We start from the raw sequence: 21,372 nt of genomic DNA on the forward strand, positions 1-21,372 counted from the left end.
AGAGTACGAGTAAACTTGCAAGGAACATAAAAACCAACTGCAAACGTTTCTACAAGTATGTAAAAAGAAAAAGATTAGTGAAGACAAATGTAGGTCCTTTACAGTCAGAAACGGGAGAATTTATAATGGGGAACAAGGAAATGGAAGAACAATTAAATAAATACTTTGGTTCTGTCTGCACAGAAGAGGACATAAATAATGTCCCAGAAATGCTAGGGAACCAAGGGTTTAGTGAGCAAGAGGAATTAAAGGTAATGATTATTAGTAAGAAAATAGTGCTGAAGAAACTAATGGGACTGAGGGCCGATAAATCCCCACGGTCTGAAACTGCATCCCAGAGTACTAAGAGGTAGCCATGGAAATAGTGGATGCATTGGTTGTCATCTTCCAAAATTCTATAGATTATGGAACAGTTCCTGCAGATTGGAGGGTGGCAAATGTAACCCCGCAATTTATAAAAGGAGGGAGAGAAAACAGGGAACTACAGACCAGTTAGCCTGACATCAGTAGTAGGGAAAATGCTAGAGTCTATTTATAAAAGGATGTGATAACGGAACACTTAAATAATATCAACGGGATTAGACAAAGTCAACATGGATTTGTGAAAGGAAAATATAGTGTTTGACAAACCTACTGGAGTTTTTTTGAAGATGTAATTGAGAATAGATAAGGGAGAACCAGTGGATGTAGTGTATTTGGATTTTCAAAAGGCCTTTGATCAAGTCCCACATAAGAGGTTAGTGTGCAAAATTAAAGCACATAGGATTGGGGGTAATATACTGGCATGGATTGAAAATTAGTTAACTGACAGGAAGCCGAGTAGGAATAAATGGGACTTTATCTATATAGACACACACGATTTGGATGAGGGAACAAAATGTAATATTTCCAAGTTTGTTGATGACACAAAACTAGGTGGGATTGTGAGTTGTGAAGTGGATGCAAAGACGCTGCAAGGCGATTTAGGTAGGTTGAGTGAGTGGGCAAACACACGGCAGTATAACGTGGATAAATGTGAAGTTATCCACTTTGTCTTTATGTTTTTCCTACCAAAGTATTATTTAAATGACGATAGCTTGGGAAATGTCGATGTACAAAGGAACCTGGGTGTCCTTGTACACCAGTCATTGAACGCAAACATGCAGGTGCAGCAAGCAGTTAGGGAGGAAAATGGTATGTTGGCCTTCATTGCAAGAGGATTTGAGCACAGGAGCAGGGATGTCTTACTGAGTTATACAGGGCCTTGGTGAGACTGCACCTGGAGTATTGTGTGCAGTTTTGGTCTCCTTACCCAAGAAAGGATATACTTGCCATAGATGGAGTGCAGCAAAGGTTCACCAGACTGATTCCTGGGATGGAAGGACTGTCGTATGAGGAGAGATTGGGCCGACTAGGCCTGTATTCACTAGAGTTTAGAAGAATGAGGGAGTGGATCGCATTGAAACGCATAAAATTCTGATGGGGCTGTACAGACTGGATGCGGGGAGGTTGTTTCCCTTGGCTGGGAAGTCTAGAACAAGGGGTTACAATCTCAGGATACGGAGTAGGAAATTTAGGACTTGAGAAATTTCACTCAGGAGGTGATGAAGCTGTGGAATTCTTAACCACAGAAGGCTGTGGAGGCCAAGTCACTGAATATATTTAAGGAGATAGATAGATTTCTAGATGCAAAAGGCATCAACTGGTATGGGGGAAGAAAGTGGGAATATGGTGTTGAGATAGAGGATCAGCCATGATCATATTGAATGGCGATGCAGGCTCGAAGGGCCGAATGGCCTACTACTGCTCCTATTTTCTATGTTTCTATGCTTTGGGAGATGAGATTTTTCACACATTACTGTATGAAATGAAAGTTTCAATAAGCTACAAACAAGTTTATGCTGGAACACACAAAGCTGTAGTTAATTTACTTCAAAAGACTTGTTTGAGCACATGAATTCCCATCAAGAAGACGATGAATACACCAATTTGGCTCATAGAAGAGTAGTGCGATAAGAACGCATATATAGCTGAATTTGATTTAACCAAGTCACATTACTAAACAAAATCAGAAAATGGTAACTCAATTTAAAACCGCAATCTATTTATGATAGTGGGACAACACTTTCTAGCTGAATTGTGTTACATTCTAATCCAAATTTAAAACTAGCATAACTCCGCTGTTACACAAAAATAACCAAGTCTCACTGTGGCTCCATAGATACTAAGTAATGATGCATCTCAACAATTCTGCTTTATTTGGAATCTTTTACACTGATTCAGTTTTACACTGATACAAGCTATCTCTGTATACCTTCCTACATTAAAAGCAATTACTAAGTAGCCAAAGGAAATAGAAATACAAAAAAGTTATGAAATAGAAAGAGGCCATTTGGCTCCATCAGTCCACACTGGCATTTACCGCCACCCCCCCCCCCCCCCCCAAACATTGTCTCCACATCAACGCAAGCGAAGTTGCAGCTTTCTGCAGGCAATCGCTGTGACTTTAGTCCGAGGAGCATATTTTACCCAACTCACAAAATAATTAATATTTAAAGCAACACTATCAAATGCTTCTCTCCAATCTGGGCTATTGGGGGGGGGGGGGGGGGGGGAAACAGAAGCATCATGGAGGCTGTGAACGTAACCCGCCTGTTGGGAATCGGACAGGATTGGGTTCAACACTAGTTTTACATGCTGTCTGATGTTATTCTCCACTGAAGCACGGACACACTACCAGTGAGTTTCCCACCCGGTAAGTTAGGTTACAATTACCCTCTGTATCTCAGAATTATTTTCATTATTGGTGGTTACCTGGGGCTCAATTTTGCCCAAGCCATTTTCTGCCATATTGCCAGAGTTACGCTCGTTTTGTAGGCCAGAAATGCACCAGAAATATTTTGCCAAAGTTTCCCACGCAGCGTGTCCAGTTGCCTCGGGGGGGGGGGGGGGGGGGGGGAAATTGAGCCAGCTGTCTGCGCCAAAAAACAATGCCACACCTTCTGCGCACGTGCGACAAAAGAAAATGACATTTGACGTTATTTCAATGGACGCGCATGCGCAGTACAACTCTGGGTTGGCAATCGGCCATTTTTAAAGAGCCAGTTGTATGAGAAGAAGGAGTGCTGTGAGAACGCATTGGATAAATCAGATCTGCAGCACTACAAGATGCAATACGGTGCAAGGACCAAGAATTTCTTACAGGATGAAGTGGAGGCATTAGTTACTGTGATTGTCTGCTATCCTCAAATTCTGGCCTCTTGAACATCCTTCATTATTAACTGCTCAACCTTCGGTGGACGTGCCTTCAGCTGCCTGGGCCCCAAGCGCTGGAACTCCCTCCCTAAACCTGTAACCCCTCTTTCCTCCTTTAAGACGCTCGTTAAAACCTACCTCTTTAAATAAGCTTTTGATCATCTGCCTTAATTGCTTCTGTAGCTCGGTGTCAAATTTGTGTTTGTCTGTAACACAGTTGTGAAGCGCCTTGGGACGTTTTACTATGTTAAAGGCGCTATATAAATAAAAGTTACTGTTATTATGATGAGAGAACAGATGGCAGGAGCTGGACACCAGCAGAGGTCACATAAAAGTTCCACAAGAAAAGAAGAAACGCAGGAACCAAGTTGCAGAAGGTGACCACCATGAGATCTGGAGGCCAGTGTAAAAAGTGGCAGGACCTTGGTCAAGTAGTTAAATTAATTTTATTTATTCAATGCAATTGCAACGTGAGCAGCTGTATATACCCTACCCAGCAGAAAGACATTCTCTCTTTAAAAAAAAATGCATTTTCACCTTAGCAGAGGAAGGTGGCACATAATAAAAAAGGGAAAGAACTTGAACAGGAGGAGGCCCGGCAAATCTGCAGCCACTGCACTCTTGGAAGAGATGGTTGCTGCTTTGATGGGTCCTGCCTGGAGAAAAGCAACCACCACTGCATAAGCTGGGCCCACACTCGAGGGAGAGGATTAGTCCTGCAAATTCCACAGTCTGGCTTTGCTAAATGTTGTTAAGTACTGCGTGGGCTAGCCATGCTTCAGTTCTATCAGCTGCAATGGTTGATGCAATGTGCTATCATGCATCATGGTACTTCAAATTAGCCTGCTGCCTACGCTGTGAACCTACTCATGCCACCCACCCTGCCCCCTCCTCTGCTGCTAACCATTTGTCTGTGTGCGGTTATATTTTGCAGAACTGGAGGCCAACCCTGACAATGCAGAAGATGATTCAGATGAGGATGAGCCTGAAGAGAACATCTTCCACCCCCACCCTCCAGACCAAGAGCATGGGGGGGGGGGGGGGGGGTTTTACTGACTTTGGTGGAGGTGCAGATGCCGCCCATTGAGGAGCCAGCCCCTTCCGTGACTAGTGGTTTGCATGTTGGTGGGACATTCCATGGTTTCCTAACGTCAGAGGCTGTGGGTCCCAGTGGTGGGGTGTGAGACACACCCATGGGGAGGAGGGGGAAGGAGAGCTCGACCGAGCTCTCCTGAGGTGCAGGATCTAACAGATGTGGTTCAGATGATGGCAATGAGTGGGGAAGAGTATTGACCTTACGCGATCACTCCTGGACACCATCAGTGGGGTAGGTGAGGTAGCAGCACTGTCGGGAGAAGTAACAGCAATGACACGAGAAATGGGAACCATGTGATCATGAGGGAGGGAATGTCAGAGATGGTGCAAACACGATCACTGAACATGAGGGAGGGAATGTTGCAGGTCGTTGAGACACCGTCAGGGCATATAAGGGACGGCATGTTGGAGTTAGCTGCTGCAATAAGGGAATATGCCCAGACCCCGTGCCATTAACAGAATCAACTGCCACTCCCACTCCAATCCCCACACCAGCCTCTGAAGAGCCCCAAGCCGGGCCTTCCACATTGCCGCCTGCCACGCCGCACCACCCCCTCAACAGGTGCACATTACTCAAGATCGTAGAAAGAATAAGCTTGGTACCAACCCCAGAAACACTGCCACCGCCTGCAGGCACGGGTGGTGGAGTCACCAAGAACAAGCGCGGCGGGCGATCTTAGAATAAGGTGGGAGAAGAGATGGGCGCAGCCTTTCTTGGCTGCTGTTATTATTGTTACTGTTGTTCTCAAATTAAAAGACTTCTGTAACTTATATAAATTTACAAATTTAAATTGATACAAGAATAATTTTATTAAAGTACAAAGAACTGTTTGTTAAACTTTTGAATAAAATATATTTTACACTAAATCTGAATCATTTGTTCCATTATTAACACAATAGGCAGGACAGGTTCTTTGTTCTGCTCCCCCCCCCCCCCCCCCAAAAGGTCTGTATGGCTGGACCACACCTAGGTCTTGTGACTTCTGTCCCCCTGCCACCTCCCCCCAACCTCATTGCAGACTTGTGCCCAGTACAGAAGCTTTCCAATCGCCACCTCCCTCCCCAGGTTTAGTTCCTCTCCTCTCCTCTCCTCTCCTCTCCTCTCCTCTCCTCTCCTCTCCTCTCCTCTCCTCTCCTCTCCTCTCCTCTCCAGCTTGTTTTCCAGCCGAGCCCTGGGCGCAGGGACGATTCTGATGGCCAACACTACAACCCCCGCACCCCCACCCCTCCCCTCCTCTAGCCCTGCTTGAAGACATTCGGTGGTAGTGTATGAGTAAAAAAAAGAAAACTTCAAAAATCCAAGAGATTTTCATGTACTCTGTTGAAAGGTAAAATGGATATTTCAAGTGTTAGAGACTCCCTCCAAACACTTCGATGAAAAACAATGGCATCTTTCAGCACCGATTTTTCAATGTGCACTGTTTTCTGTTAACTCACCAGAAGGTTTTTCAGGAGTGGCCAGATATGCCGACCTAGGATAAAAACATTTTGGACAAACTGCGAAAAATGCTGAAAACTGGCGCAGACATGAGGGAACGTCAAAAAAACCAACGTAGAAATATCGTACCTAAAGCAGTTACGCGGCGCAGATTCCTGGGGGGGGGTGGAGAACTTTGAATGAAGTAATTCAGAAAAAACGGCACGCACCAACAAAATGCCGCAAATGACCCGGGAAAATTGAGCCCACTGTGCGGAGACAAGATGATTGGAGAGTCCAACTTTGTACTCCGATTGATCAAAAGAATCTAGAAGATTGTAGCACAACACACAAGCACCTGAAATTTCCAGTTCTCCTGATCCTTCATTGCAAGTTTGGCAAAAATCCTGGAGAAGCAGCATACGAGCGCTTACAACATTTATCCAGGGTTTATGGAGATTGGGAGAATGTTGCACAAATTCGACCAAGATTTTGACAGAGAATTCAATCTCTCTTACTTTAGCAGTCAGAAAACAAAATGATTAAAACCACATATTTTGGATCACCCATCTATAACTGGTCTTAATACAAGTAATTGAAGCTGAAATCTCATCTCAATTGAATACTCTGATAAACAGACTAAGTGGAGATTTGACATTAAACTAGTTAATGCAAACAGGAGTAATTTGATTCTGGTGACAAGGCTGGTTTCCTGGAATTCTACAATCTTTACATCGATGGCACAAAGATATGCAGTTTAAGAATAAAATGAAATCAGACAAGTTCCACTGCTGAATGAGGTTATCCAACGACCTCTGGTACGACAATACCAGGTGAAGGAAGACCTGATCGTGTGTGGTACGTTGCCCCACAGCCAAACAGCTTGCAGATACTCGGCAGATTCTCAAAAACCGCACTCAAGCTCAAGTCAACATCTCCAGATGCAGAAAGGAGAAAATTGGAAAAAGGAAACAAATAGAAAAAAAAAAAGGTTAAATTCTCCACTCTACTGGGTTTTGAGATCACAGCTGCATAGGGGAGGAGGCAGTGGAAATCTGGTTATAAGGCTGTTCTCACGCATTTCCTGGCACCCTGCTTGCAGCAGGATTGGAAGCAAGCTGGAGGCAGGTTACCTGTTCACTGTGTTATTAAACAGCCTTGGTCCAGGAAGATAAATGGAGGAAATTATACCCTCATCATCAAGTAAGTGAATTACAAGATAGAGCAAGAAATATTCCACTGGTTCAGAATTCATTTAAATTCATCAGGATGTCACTATGGAAGCTATGCCCATTCTTTGCTGGGGCCACTGGCTTTGCGACTGCGATTCAGGTTTTAGTTTTAGAACAAGATGATTTTGTTTGGTCAGGCTAAAGTCAGTAAAAGTTCAGAAAGATTTCATTCCTGCCTACACCACAGAACTATACTGCAGACTTTTTTGGTCACAGGATGGGTGGTTTAAAGCTTTCAAGAAATTTAAATCAGTAAGCATGAAGCACCCAGGCTGCTGGCAAGCACATGATTATGTAGCCAGAGCCCAGACATAGGTTGGTAGTCTGTTGCCAGGCCTGTTTACTTTTTGGACAGGTAACCATATACGGCACAGGAAAAAAAACTCAGCACATTTGTTACATGGCTGAAAATGTGTATTTCTTTATCACATTAAATACCACAAAAAAAAATAAAAGATACTCTTGAAAGCTCCCCTGTGGTTCAGTCAATTTACCCATAATAAGCCTGAACTATGATTGCAAGCAGATTGTCTAGGCCATCATATCCAACGCAATCTCACACTCAACATCTGCACACAAGCACTTCCAGAATGGGTCACTGGATAGTGACTGGGAGTGAGAACCCAGTTTGATTTTTTCCACTCATCCCTAGTTCAGAATATGAAGGGCAAAGGGTACATCGCCACCAGTATCGTGGTAATACAGCACAGATCCAGGATGAAACTTACACAGGTTCCACATTAAAAAAAACACAGCTTTTGGACTTTAATGCATAAAGTAATTATTTTGAAAGGTTTTAGTATGGCAAATTCTACTTTCATTCTGATTTTATAGTGGTCAGAGAGACAACACTGAAATAGAATAAAGCCATTTGACCAAATTTACCTTTGATCCAGAGGCTGGTCATCTGCACTCTGTTCAGAAGTAGCCTGCAAGATGAGAAAAAAAAACTGAAGTTATTTGAATGACAGTACAAAATCACCATCTCCTTGCATATAATGATTCTAAAGTGCCCTTTAAGAACAGTAATTATTTTAAAAGCGAGACCGCCAGTGGAGGATGATACTCCATTTTGCAATTCTGTACAAGAATACATCAGAAAATGTTCTGATTGCTAATGACAATACAAGGGAGTTTAGCATTTGGACTAAGGAGTCGTTTGTAAAGACCACTATTTGTCTAACCCTTTTGAATACAAGGCAAGTTTAAGTACAGTTTAAGATGTTGACAGTGGTCAGGCAGTTTGGTGAATTGCTGTTTCCAGAGAACTCAAATATACTTAAGCTGCTTTTGTGCTAATGCTGCTGTCTCCCGAAGCCTGGGTCTCAAAGCATATGGCAATTCCCAAATGAATTTGATGGATTCATGAAGGGAAGCCACTGAACAATTCGTTACAAACAAATACTAAAATTTATTAAAATAGTTGTTTAATAATAAACCCTAGGAGAAAACATAGAAAAATAGGTGCAGGAGTAGGCCATTCGGTCCTTCGAGCCTGCACCTCCATTCAATAAGATCATGGCTGATCATTCCCTCAGTACCCCTTTCCTGCTTTCTCTCCATACCCCTTGATCCCCTTAGCCGTAAGGGCCATATCTAACTCCCTCTTGAATATATCCAATGAACTGGCATCAACAACTCTCTGCGGCAGGGAATTCCACGGGTTAACAACTCTGAGTAAAGAGGTTTCTCCTCATCTCAGTCCTAAATGGCCTACCTCTTAACCCAAGACTATGTCCCCTGGTTCTGGACTTCCCCAACATCGGGAACATTCTTCCCGCATCTAACCTGTCCAGTACCGTCAGAATCTTATACGTTTCTATGAGATTCCCTCTCATCCTGCTAAACTCCCATGTATAAAGGCCCAGTCGATCCAGTCTCTCCTCATATGTCAGTCCAGCCATCCCGGGAATCAGTCTGGTGAACCTTCGCTGCACTCCCTCAATAGTCCTTCCTCAGGATTAAGAGACAAAAACTGAACACAATATTCCAGGTGAGGCCTCACCAAGGCCCTGTACAACTGCAGTAGGATCTCCCTGCTCCTATACTCAAATCCCCTAGCTATGAGGCCAATATACCAATTGCCACCTTCACCACCTGCTGTACCTGCTTGCCAACTTTCAATGACTGATGAACCATGACACCCAGGTCTCATTGCACCTCCCCTTTTCCTAATCTGCCACCATTCAGATAATATTCTGCCTTTGAGTTTGTGCCCACAAAGTGGATAACCTCACATTTATCCACATTATACTGCATCTGCTCACTCACCCAACCTGTCCAAGTCACCCTGCAGCCTCTTAGCGTCCTCCTCACAGCTCGCACCGCCACCCAGTTTAGTGTCATCTGCAAACTTGGAGATATTACACTCAATTCCTTCATCTAAATCATTAATATATATTGTAAAGAGCTGGGGTCCCAGCACTGAGCCCTGCGGCACTCCACTAGTCACTGCCTGCCATTCTGAAAAGGACCCGTTTATCCCGACTCTCTGCTTCCTGTCTGCCAACCAGTTCTCTATCCACGTCAGTACATTGCCCCCAATACCATGCGCTTTGATTTTGTACACCAATCTCGTGTGCCTTTTGAAAGTCCAAATATACCACATGCACTGGTTTTCCCTTGTCCACTCTACTAGTTACATCCTCCAAAAATTCCAGATTTGTCAAGCATGATTTCCCTTTCATAAATCCATGCCGACTTGGACTGATCCTATCACTTCTTTCCAAATGCGCTGCTATTTCATCTTTAATAATTGATTCCAACATTTTCCCCACTACTGATGTCAGGCTAACCAGTCTATAATTACCGGTTTTCTCTCCCTCCCTTTTTAAAAAGTGGTGTTACATTAGCTACCCTCCAGTCCATAGGAACTGATCCAGAGTCGATAAGACTGTTGGAACATGATCACCAATAGCATCCACTATTTCTAGGGTGACTTCCTTAAGTACACTGGGATGCAGACTATCAGGCCCGGGGATTTATCGGCCTTCAATCCCATCAATTTCCCGAACACAATTTCCCATCTAATAAGGATATCCTTCAGTTCCTCCTTCTCACTAGACCCTCGGTTCCCTATTACTTCTGGAAGGTTATTTGTGTCTTCCTTCGTGAAGACAGAACCAAAGTATTTGTTCAATTGGTCTGCCATTTCTTTGTTCCCCATTATAAATTCACCTGAATCCGACTGCAAGGGACCTACGTTTGTCTTCACTAATCTTTTTCTCTTCACCTATCTATAGAAGCTTTTGCAGTCAGTTTTTATGTTCCCGGCAAGCTTCCTCTCGTACTCTATTTTCCCCCTCCTAATTAAACCCTTTGTCCTCCTCTGCTGAATTATAAATTCCTCCCAGTCCTTCGGTTTGCTGCTTTTTCTGGCCAATTTATATGCCTCTTCCTTGGATATAACACTATCCTTAATTTCCTTTGTTAGCCATGGTTGTGCCACCTTCCCAGTTTTATTTTTACTCCAGACAGGGATGTACAATTGTTGAACTTCATCCATGTGATCTTTAAATTTTTACCATTGCCTATCCACCGTCAACCCTTTAAGTATCACTCGCCAGTCTATTCTAGCCAATTCACACCTCATACCATCGAAGTTACCTTTCCTTAAGTTAGGACCCTAGTTTCTGAATTAACTTGTCACACTCTCCATCTTAAAGAATTCTACCATATTATGGTCACTCTTCCCCAAGGGGTCTCGCACAAGATTGCTAATTATTCTTTTCTCATTACACATCACCCAGTCTAGGATGGCCAGCTCCCTAGTTGGTTCCTCGACATATTGGTCTAGAAAACCATCCCTAATACATTCCAGGAAATCCTCCACCGCATTGCTACCAGTTTGGTTAGCCCAATCAATATGTAAATTAAAGTCACCCATGATAACTGCTGTACCTTTATTGCATGCATCCCTTATTTCTTGTTTGACGCTATCTCCAACCTCACTACTACTGTTTGGTGGTCTGTACACAACTCCCGCTAGCGTTTTCTGCCCTTTGGTATTCCGCAGCTCCATCCATACAGATTCCACATCATCCAAGCTAATGTCCTTCCTTAGTATTGCACTAATTTCCTCTTTAACCATCAATGCCACCCCACCTCATTTTCCTTTCTGTCTATCCTTCCTAAATGTTAAATACCCCTGGATGTTGAGTTCCCAGCCTTGGTCACCCTGGAGCCATGTCTCCGTGATGCCAATTATATCATAACCGTTAACTGCTATCTGCGCAGTTAATTCGTCCACCTTATTCCGAATACTCCTCGCATTGAGGCACAGAGCCTTCAAGCTTGTCTTTCTAACACACTTTGCCCCTTTAGAATTTTGCTGTAATGTGGACCTTTTTGCCTTGGGTTTCTCTACGCTCCACTTTCACTTTTCTGCTTTCTAGCTTTTACTTCTGCCCCCGTTCTACTTCCCTTGGTCTCCCTGCATACGTTCCCATCCCCCTGCCATGAGTTTAACTTCTCCCCAACAGCACTAGCAAACATTCCCCCTAGGACATTGGTTCCAGTCCTGCCCAGGTGCAGACCGTCAGATTTGTACTGGTCCCACCTGCCCCAGAACCGGTTCCAATGTCCCAGGGATTTAAATCCCTCCCTTCTGCACCACTCCTCAAGCCACATTCATCTGAGCTATCCTGCGATTCCTACTGACTAGCACGTGGCACTGGTAGCGATCCGGAGATTACTACTTTTGAGGACCTACTTTTTAAATTTAGCTCCTAGCTCCCTAAATTCGTCTCGTAGGACCTCATCCCATTTTTTACCTATATGCACCACGACAACTAGCTGTTCACTCTCCCTTTTCAAAATGTCCTGCACCCACTCCGAGACATCCTTGACCCTTGCACTAGGGAGGCAATATACCATCCTGGAGTCTCGATTGTGGCCACAGATACGGCTATCTATTCCCCTTACAATCGAATCCCCTACCACTATAGCTCTCCCACTCTTGACTGTTTACTCCCTCTCGAATAAGCCTACAGCTTCCTCTGCCTCCCTTGGCATCCTCCGAAGGACCCATCACTGCCTCTCTACGTACAGCAACCCTAACTGGCTCACCCTCGTGTCTCATTGACTTTCTCTACAAGCGAGCTCGCTGGAAGATAATCTTGCCAACCACCACCCCAACGTTGACCCTGTGGACTGCCAGCGGATCAGCTATCGCCATCCCTCTCCACATCTCCCTCCAGAATGTCCGTTCCCTTGTGAACAAGGCCCTTGCCATTCATGAACTTACTGTGCAGGACTGCACCGACATCATGCCCTTGACGGAAACTTGGCTTACAGGTGATGACACCCTCCCCCTTAAATGAAGGCTCCCTGCCTGGCTATAACTTCCACTACTCGCCAAGCCCAAACTATTATAGTGGCAGTGTGGAACTTACCAAATAACACTTTGTATCTGTCTCCTTACTCCTCTAGCACTTTCTTTGAGGTCACCTTTTTCCACCCCTCCTTTAAAATCTACTTTTTCCACCGCTACCCAAGTACCGCAGCAAGTTTCTCAATGATATATCTTCATTGCTCCTCCTCGGTGATTTTAATCCCCATCTGAACTCATTATGCTCTCTCTCTAGAGTTCACTGCCCTCCAATCCTCCTTCAATCTCTCCCTCCAGATAAACTCCCCAACCCATATTCATGGCCATCCCCTTGATCTTACCATCTCACATGGCCTCTCCACTCCCATTGTGTCAAAGATGGTCATCCCTGATCACTTCCTTGTATCGCTCACCACCCACAACCTGCTTTCCCCTCCCAACCCACTTCCTTTCATGTCCACCCAAGTCATTTACAAATTTTGAACTGTAACATTTGGCTCTCCATTCACCATAACATTTCCACAACTATCAATCTGCTCAATCACACCCTTGCCTCCACTTCTGATGCTCTTGTACCTAGTAACACCATTACTCTCCCTCACCATCATTTCCTTTGGAACAGTGTCATCTCTGCTCCCTTAGGTCCAAGGGATGCAAACTTGAATTATATATAGCAGACAACTGGTTTAGCTATTCATCGCCAGACCACAATCTGGACTACAATCAATTACTAATGGGGTCCTGCTATCCTCTGTCAAAATTCTCACTATTCCAGGTTTATTCTGGAATGCAAAGCTAACTCCCGGCTTCTGTTCTCCACTATAAACATCTTATTTAACGCCCCCCCCCCCCCTCCTGCTCCTCCTGCCCTAGACCTCTAAGTGTTACTGACCAAGAAGTCCATGAGCTTCTACAATTGAGACAACCAGTTGAGCTAGCTCTGCCACTTCTCTCCCTTCCCCAAGCAAATGTTCCGCCCCCACCCCCCGCAACCTAGCCCTGTACTCACATCTTTCTGTAGTTTCTCTCCTATCACGCCTCACGCCCTCCAAGCACAAATATATCTTTTCAATTCATTCATGGGATGTGGGCATCGCTGGCAAGGCCAGCATTTATTGCCCATCCCCAATTGCTCTTAAGATGGTGGGGAGCTGCCTTCTTGAACCACTGCAGTCCTTGTGGTGAAGGTACTCATACAGTGCTGTTAGGGAGTTCCAGGTTTTTTTAGCCAGCGACAATGAAGGAATGGCGATATATTTCCAAGTCAGGATGGTGTGCGACTTGGAGGGGAACTTGTAGGTGATGGTATTCCATGAGCCTGCTGTCCTTGTCCTTCTAGGTGGTAGAGGTTGCAGGTTTGGGAGGTTCTGTCGAAGAAGCCATGGCGAGTTGCTGCACTGCATCTTGTAGCTGGGACACACTGCAGCCATGGTGCGCTGTGTGGAAGGAGTGAATGTTTAAGGTGGTGGGTGGGGTGCCAAACAAGCGGACTGCTTTGTCCTGGATGGTGTGTTGTTGGTGCCCTACTCATGCAGGCAAGTGGAGAGTATTCCATCACACTCCTGATCTATGCCTTGTCGATGGTGTAAAGGCTTTCCGAAATCAGGAGTCGTCCCTCAAGGCAGAATATCCAGCCTCTGACCTGCTCTTGTAGCCACGGCACTTACCAATAACCTGTTCACTGATGCTCAGTTTGGGTTTCACCAGGACCACTCAGCTCCAAACCTCATTACAGCCTTGTCCAATATGGACAAGAGCTGAATTCCAAAAAGGTGAGGCGAGAGTGACAGCACTCGACATCAAGGTAGCTTCTGACCGAGTGTGGCATCAAGGAAGTTGAGTGAAATTGAAGTCAATGGGAATCGGGTGAGGGGTGGGGAAAGAAACGACTCTCCACTGGCTGGAGTCATACCTAGTATTTGTGACTGGTTCAATCAAGTTTCTAGTCAATGGTGACCCTCCCCAGGTTGTTGATGGGGGATTCGACAATGGTAATGCCATTGAATGTCAATGAGAGGAGGCTAAAGTCTCTTGGAGATGATCATCGCGCCACACAAGTTCTTGGCAAATGCTACTTGCCACTTATCAGCCCAAGCCCAAATGTTATCCAGGTCTTGCTGCATGCAGGCTCAGACTGCTTCACTATGGAGGAGTTGCAAAATGGAACTGAACAGTGTACAATCAGGGAACATTCCCACTTCTGACCTCATAATGGAGGGGTCATTGATAAAGCAGCTGAAGATAGTTGGGCTGTGGACACTGCCCGGAGGATCTCAGGCAGCAATATCCTGGGGCTGAGTTGATTGGCCTCCAAAAACCACAACCATCTTCCTTTGGGCTAGGTATAACTTCAACCAGTGGAGCGTTTCCCTCCCCACCAATTCCCATTTACTTCAATTTTACTGACTCCTTGATGCCGCACCTCGGTCAAATGCTGCCTTGATGTCGAGGGCCGACACTCTCGCCTCACTTTTGGAATTCAGCTCGTCATTTGGATCAAGGCTGTAATGAGGTTTGGAGCAGAGTGGTCATGGTGGAACCCAAGTTGAGCATCAGTGAGCAGGTTATTGGTAACACTGTTCGGTACGCCTTCCACCACTTTGCTGATGATTGAGAGTAGACTGATGGGACAGTAGTTGGCCAAATTGGACTTGTCCACAAAACGCAGGACAAGACATACCTGGGCAGTTTTCCACATTGTGGGGTAGATGCCAGTGTTTTAGCTGTATGTTAGTGTAGCAGAGGAGCGGCGAGAGATCGTGGCGGAGGAGCAACAAATGAGGGTAGCGGGCCCAGAAGAAGCACAGGCCAGCCCACACTAACGTGTGCACGCACTAGGTCTGTGCAGCAGAGCAGGTCTCGTCATCCTGGTTAACCCTTGCCTAGTTCCGTCAAGCCCGTGTGGTTGCTGATGTGCAACGGTCACCCCACGTTTAAAAAAAATCCATGCAAAGGCATCTTCCACCCCTTCAACTGGAGTTCAGGACTGGAATATCAGGTCCTCCATTGAAACATCTGTGAACTCATGTGGAAGCAAGTCATCCTCGTTTGAGGGACCGCCTATGATGAGCTATACTGGAACATCTTGGCTAGAGGCGCAGCTAGTTCTGGAGCACAAATCTTCAGCCCTACAGCCAGGATGTTGTCAGGACGCGTAGCCTTTGCTGTATCCAGTGAAGCTGTATCCAGTGCACCCAGCTGTTTCTTGATATCACGTGGAGTGAATCAAATTAGCTGAAGACTGGCTTCTGTGATGGTGAGGACCTCAGGAGGAGGCAAAGATGGATCATCCACTCTACTTCTGGCTGAAGATGGCTACAAACGTTTCAGTCTTGTCTTTTGTACCCTCATGCTGGGATTCGCCATCGAGGATGGTAATATTCATGGGGCTCCCTCCTCCCTTCGTTAGTTGTTTAATTGTCCACCAATAGTCACAATTAGATGTGACAGGACTTCAGAGCTTTGATCTGAACTGTTGGTTGTAGGACCGCTTAGCTCTGCCTATAGCATACTGCTTCCATTGTTTAGCATGCACGTAGTCCTGTGTTACAGCTTCCCCAGGTTGGCATATCATTTTTAGGTATGCTTGGTTTTGCTCCTGGCACGCTCTTCTACACCTCACTGAACCAGGGTTGATCCCCTTGATGGATGATGGTAATAGTAGAGTGAGGAATATGCCAGGCCATCAGGTTAGATAGTGGTGAAATACAATTCTGCTGTTGCTGCTGCTGGCCCATAGCACCTCAGGGATGCCCAGTTTTGAGCTGCTAGATCTGTTCTGCATCTATCCCATTTAGTACGGTGGTATTGCCACACCATATAATGGAGTGTGTCCTCAGCGTGAAGGCGGAACTTCATCTCCACAATGACAGTACGGTAGCTGTGACCACCACACAATCGTGGACAGTTGCATTTGCAACCGGTAGATTGGTGATGACAAGGTTAAGTGGCTTTGTCCCTCTTGTTGGTTCTCACACCACAAGCGCAGTCTAGCAGCTCAGTCAGTAGTGGTACTACCGAGCCACTTTTGGTGATGGACTTAAAGTCCCCCACCAGAGTACATTCTATGCCCTTGCTCCCCTCAGTGCTTCTACCAAGTGGTGTTCAACATGGAGGAGTACTGATTCAGCAGCTGAGGGAGGGCAGTAGGTGGTAACCAGCAGGTTTCTTTGCCCATATTTGGCCTGACACTATGAGACATGGGGTCCGGAGTCAATGTTGAGGACTCTCAGGGCCATTCCCTACCACTGTCCACCATCTGATGGGACAGAACATACCCAAGGATGGTGATGAAGGAGTCTGGAACGTTGATATAGTTATACTCTTCAGAATCATACCATATCAGGCTGTTGCTTGACTAGTCTGTGGGACAGCTCTCTCAATTTTGGCACAAGTCCTCAGATGTTAGTGAGGAGGACTTTGCAGAGTTGTCTGGGCTGGGTGTGCCTCCGTCGTGTCTGAATTCAGTACCTAGGTCACTGCTGGGTGGTCTGTCCGGTTTTATTTTTATTATTGTTTTTTGTAGCAGTTTGATGGAACTGAGTAGCTTGCTAGGCCATTTCAGAGGAGTTAAAAAGTCACATTGTTCTGGGTCTGGAGTCACACATAGGCCAGATCAGGTAATGACAGCAGATTTCCTCCCCTAACAAAAGACATTCGTGAACCAGATGGATTTTTACAACAATCCAGTAGTGTCATGGTCACCCTCAGGACCAGGCCTGTTCTGTACAAGGGTTTTTTTTCGGACATGGGGTGGCCACTTTAAATTGGATGATACAGGTACTGAACAAGGAGATAGAGGGGCTGGCTGGCTTGGGGCTGGGAGTGCAGCCCGGGGGGGGGGGGCGCGGTGAATTGCGGGGTCAGGTCAGCGATTGCGGGAGTCGGCAGCAAGGAAGGACTTCAATTTGTTCATGTAGGAGGTCGGAGTTCTGCGCATGCGCCACCCAGTGGCTGGGGCTGGTTCTGGATGAGGGGTGGTTCCGAATAAGGGAGGTTCAACCTGCAAGAGCTTTCTTTTCCAGATTTATTTAATTATTTGAATTTAAATTCCCCAGCTGCCGTGGTGGGATTTGAACTCATGTCTCTGGATCATTATTTCAGGCCTCTGGATTATTAGTCCAGTAACATAACCACTATGCTACTGTCTCCCTCAACCCTATTCCCAAACAGCTGACCATTCAACTTCGCTTCCTGGCTGCCACATTATCTGATATTGTTAACAGTTCCCTCTCCTCAGGTACTGTCACCCTCACCTTCAAATCTGCCATCAGCATTCCTTGCTCAAAAAAAAAGCAATCCTTGAGCCCACTGTCATTGCGAACTACCGCGTCATCTCCAAAGTCCCTTTCCTCTCCATTGAGCATGTTGTTGCCTTCAAAATCCATACCCATCTTTCCCACAACTGTTTGGACCCTTCCAAACACACTTCCACCCCTGCCATAGTACTGAAATGGCCCTTATCGATGTTACAAATGGCATCTTACGCAACTGACCGTGGTAAACGATCCTTCCTCATCCTTCTCTACCTGTCTACAGCCTTTGACAGCACCATCCTCCCCAAACGCCTCTCCTCCATCGTCCTGCTGGGTGGGACTGCCCACGCCTGGTTCCATTCCATTCCTATCTATCCAGTCATAACCAGAGAATCTCCTGCAATGGTTTCCATCCCTCCTCCCACACCATTATCTCTGAAGTTGTCCAAGACCCATCCTTGGTCCTCTCCTGCTTCTCATCTACATGCTGCCCCTCGGCAATACGTCATTAAACAAGTCAGGTTCCACATGTACGCTGACGACACCCAGCTCTACCTCACCACCACCTTTCTCGACCCCTTCACTGTGTCACACTGCTTATCAGATGAGCAGAAATTCCCTCTAATTAAATATTGGGAAATCTGAAGCCACCTTGCACCCTCCATAAACTTGCGATCATCCAAAACCCAGCTGCCCGTATCCTAGCTCACACCGAATCCCATTCGCCCGTCACCCTGTGCTTGCCAACCTACATTGGCAGCTGATCCAACAACGCTTAAATTTTAAAATTCTCACCTGGTTTTCAAATCCCTCCATAGCCTCACCCCTCCCCATCTCTGCAACGCCCTACAACCCTCCAAGATCTCTGCGCCCCTTCAACTCTAGCCTGTTGCGCATCCCTGATCATTGCTCCACTGTCGCAGGCCATGCCTTCAGCTGGTTAGGCCCCAAAGTCTAGAATGCCCTCCGTTAACCTCTCGACCTCTCTTCTCCTTTAAAATGCTCCTTAAAACCTACAGCTTTGACCAAGCTTGGTGTCAAATTTTGTTTTGCAACGCTCCTATTAAGTGCATTTACTACATCAAAGGCGCTATATAAATGCAAGTTGTTATTTAGTTAACTTTAGTGCAAGATCAACTTGGCTCCTGAAATCCAATTTATCAATAAAGAGAGAGTATTACTGTAGTGAGTGGGAGTATCCATGCTCAAACATATTACATGTGCAAGAATAAGATTGTTCAAAACTGTTTTAAGGGAAATTAAAGTGCAAACAACTGAAGAGGTTTACTAATAACAATGGCAGAACACCCAACACAACACTTGCGAATGACATCATTTTAACAGTTTTGCTGGCTTTTCCTTCTTTCTAAAAGACTTGTTGGACATTTTTCGACAAAGATAAATGGTCCACAATTTGCAAAGCGTTATTAATTACTCAATGATTTGCACTGCTTCATCTTCAGCATCGCAAAAACAGGAGCTCTGATATTGCTGCATCTGCACTGCTTAAAAAAAAATTAAACTGAGAAAGTTAGAGCTGGTACACAACAACTCAAGGATGAGATTTAGGTTCTTGCAATGCCACTCAACCTCTGCAGCCCAGAAAGGGAACAACTGAAACAGTGTGTATCGTTCCTGCAGGTAGTAAATTGTTCCTTCGAAGTTTAATTTTTTTTTTTTAATGTGTTTTTTCTTCTCTTAATCCAATCTTTCATTCCTCTCCATTTTTCATTCTGTACCTAATTTGACTAATTCACCCCATTTCCTTCTCCATAATTCCCAATTCATCCTTACATCTAATTGGTTATGGAAATAAATCACATTGTTCACCCGTAGGTCCCTGGTGCCCCACTGACCCCACTATCTGCTCTCACTTCCAGTAATTTGGAAGAAAATCTAAACAAGGTGGCACCAGCAAATTCTGAGCCATTATATTGTTAAGGGAAGTAGTTAGAGGAATTTACAATAGGGAGAAGTTATCAATGCTTCAGTTTGGAAAAGGGGTGACAAGGCAGCAGCTCACAAAAAGTATTCATTGGGCCTTAGGCCACGCTGACATATGGCTGCCGATACACACAGGAAAAGGGTTAAAAAGCACGGTTAGTGTTCTTCGCCAAGTCGGCAGGACCTTTACAGCTAATGTTTTGTGAACTCAAGACATAGTAACAAGTCTTGTTACTGGGTTAACCTCTTTGCAAGTCCAACACTTCAGATAAACCTACTGCAATAAGTCAAGAGTTATGAAGTCAACATGATTAAAGTGTAATTGATTCACAAAACCACAGCTCTTATTGACTGCACAAACAAAAACTGGAGTGCAAACATCTACAGATTTACACCAGAAATTAGATTAACCTACAGTTCAAAGTAGTGTCTGACACAAGTCGCTGGAGTTTGCAATCATCTTCCCTGGATACTCCTGTTTAGTGTGTGAAGCAAGGCATCAATTTGATAAACTTTCACAAGTGAAAAAAAATGTCAAACAGTAAGTGCTAATGTGTGTTCCTTCATTTAAAATAACCTTCCTTTTAACAAGACAAACACTGATGCTAAAACAGAACAATTAATGTTAGCAGGTTTTATTGATGAGAGACTGTTTATTAGTTACTTGATAGTTTAGTAAATTGGAGAAATGCTGAAGTGGAAACAAGTTAATCTTCATGTTCGATTATCCCTTAATATTTAATTAGCTCTTACCAAGACATAAATACATAATTGAAGAGTTTTGTGAATGCGGTCAAATACGGCGGTCAGCTTGATTATGTTAACTGACTTCATTAACAGCGAACCACGGTGTACTATTATATAAACTAGGAACATTGACACCCGGCTGCAGGAATTCCCGTTCCCCAGAAAGGTTACGAATATAATTCCAGACCGGATTTCAAATTTCTCACCTGAGTGCGAAGTAATACATCTCCTTCCTCTGCCTGCCAAAGCTCCACTACGCTGGGAATTTCAGCAAGTGCTATTCAAAGAAAATTAATTTTTTTTTAATTTAAAAACGAAACCGCTTCGAGACACGAAGAAAATAAAAGAGTACTTCGGAATTAAGATTCACAATGCAGGGTTTGAACAACAACGAAATAGCACAGCGTGGACTATATTTCATTAAAACATTTTAAAACATTGAAATATTACATTTTAAACCACGAGTGGGGGCTTACAGCACGTTGCTCTCTGGATCACCAATGCCTCACCAGAAGGAGAAACATGTACAGGGTCACTCGCCACCCTGGTAAGCCACAAAACAAGCACTTTACAAATATTTAAAATTGGGTCCACTTAAAATATAACACAATGTTACACACAAAAGGATTCCCAAACCTTGTGCGGCAGACGTCCCTTGTCGAAAGCAAGGTAAAATGAGCTGCAGGATGCCCAACAGTAACTTTATCCAGTGAGCCCGGTGGTAGCAGCTCCGCTCTGGTTGCACGGACAGCCCCACCATGCTGCTCAGTGTCCCTCACAGCGCTGCCTGCCCTACTCCGCTCTCCGCTCCTGGCTGCTGCTCCTCCCGCGCTCCACCTCTCACCACTCCCCTCCTCGCTATCGTTGCATTACAGGCTCTCTCTCTCACACACACACACACGTAATGTCCGCCACACCAAGCGCGCACAAACAGCATTCATCCCACACTCAACAGCGTGGGGCGGCGCTCAATGTTGTGTGCCTACGTGAACGCGTCCTTCGCTTAAATCTGGAACGCCCCAAACCTGTTTTTTTTATTATGACTGAAACATGCATTCTGAAAAAAAGACGCAGTCAACGGAGTTGGTAGCCGTCTGCGATATTTTGTTAGTTGTTTGG

At 45.0% G+C, this 21,372-nt stretch overlaps 1 protein-coding gene across 2 annotated transcripts in view; it reads right to left on the reverse strand.

Annotated features, from left to right (window-relative positions):
* Positions 1-21,129, reverse strand: part of tmem131l (transmembrane 131 like) — a 221,938-nt gene extending 200,809 nt beyond the window's left edge. For both annotated transcript variants that reach the window (XM_070871423.1, XM_070871424.1), the window contains exons 1-3: positions 20,890-21,129; positions 20,460-20,530; positions 7,864-7,907 (exon numbers count right to left, since the gene is read on the reverse strand). In XM_070871423.1, the coding sequence (XP_070727524.1) occupies positions 7,864-7,907; positions 20,460-20,530; positions 20,890-21,013 (239 nt within the window). In that variant the 5' untranslated portion in view covers positions 21,014-21,129. The remainder of the gene's footprint in view (positions 1-7,863; positions 7,908-20,459; positions 20,531-20,889) is intronic.
* Positions 21,130-21,372: the final 243 nt, after the last annotated feature.

The sequence above is a fragment of the Pristiophorus japonicus genome, chromosome 2 (assembly GCF_044704955.1).
Source record: "Pristiophorus japonicus isolate sPriJap1 chromosome 2, sPriJap1.hap1, whole genome shotgun sequence".
NCBI lineage: Eukaryota > Metazoa > Chordata > Chondrichthyes > Pristiophoridae > Pristiophorus > Pristiophorus japonicus.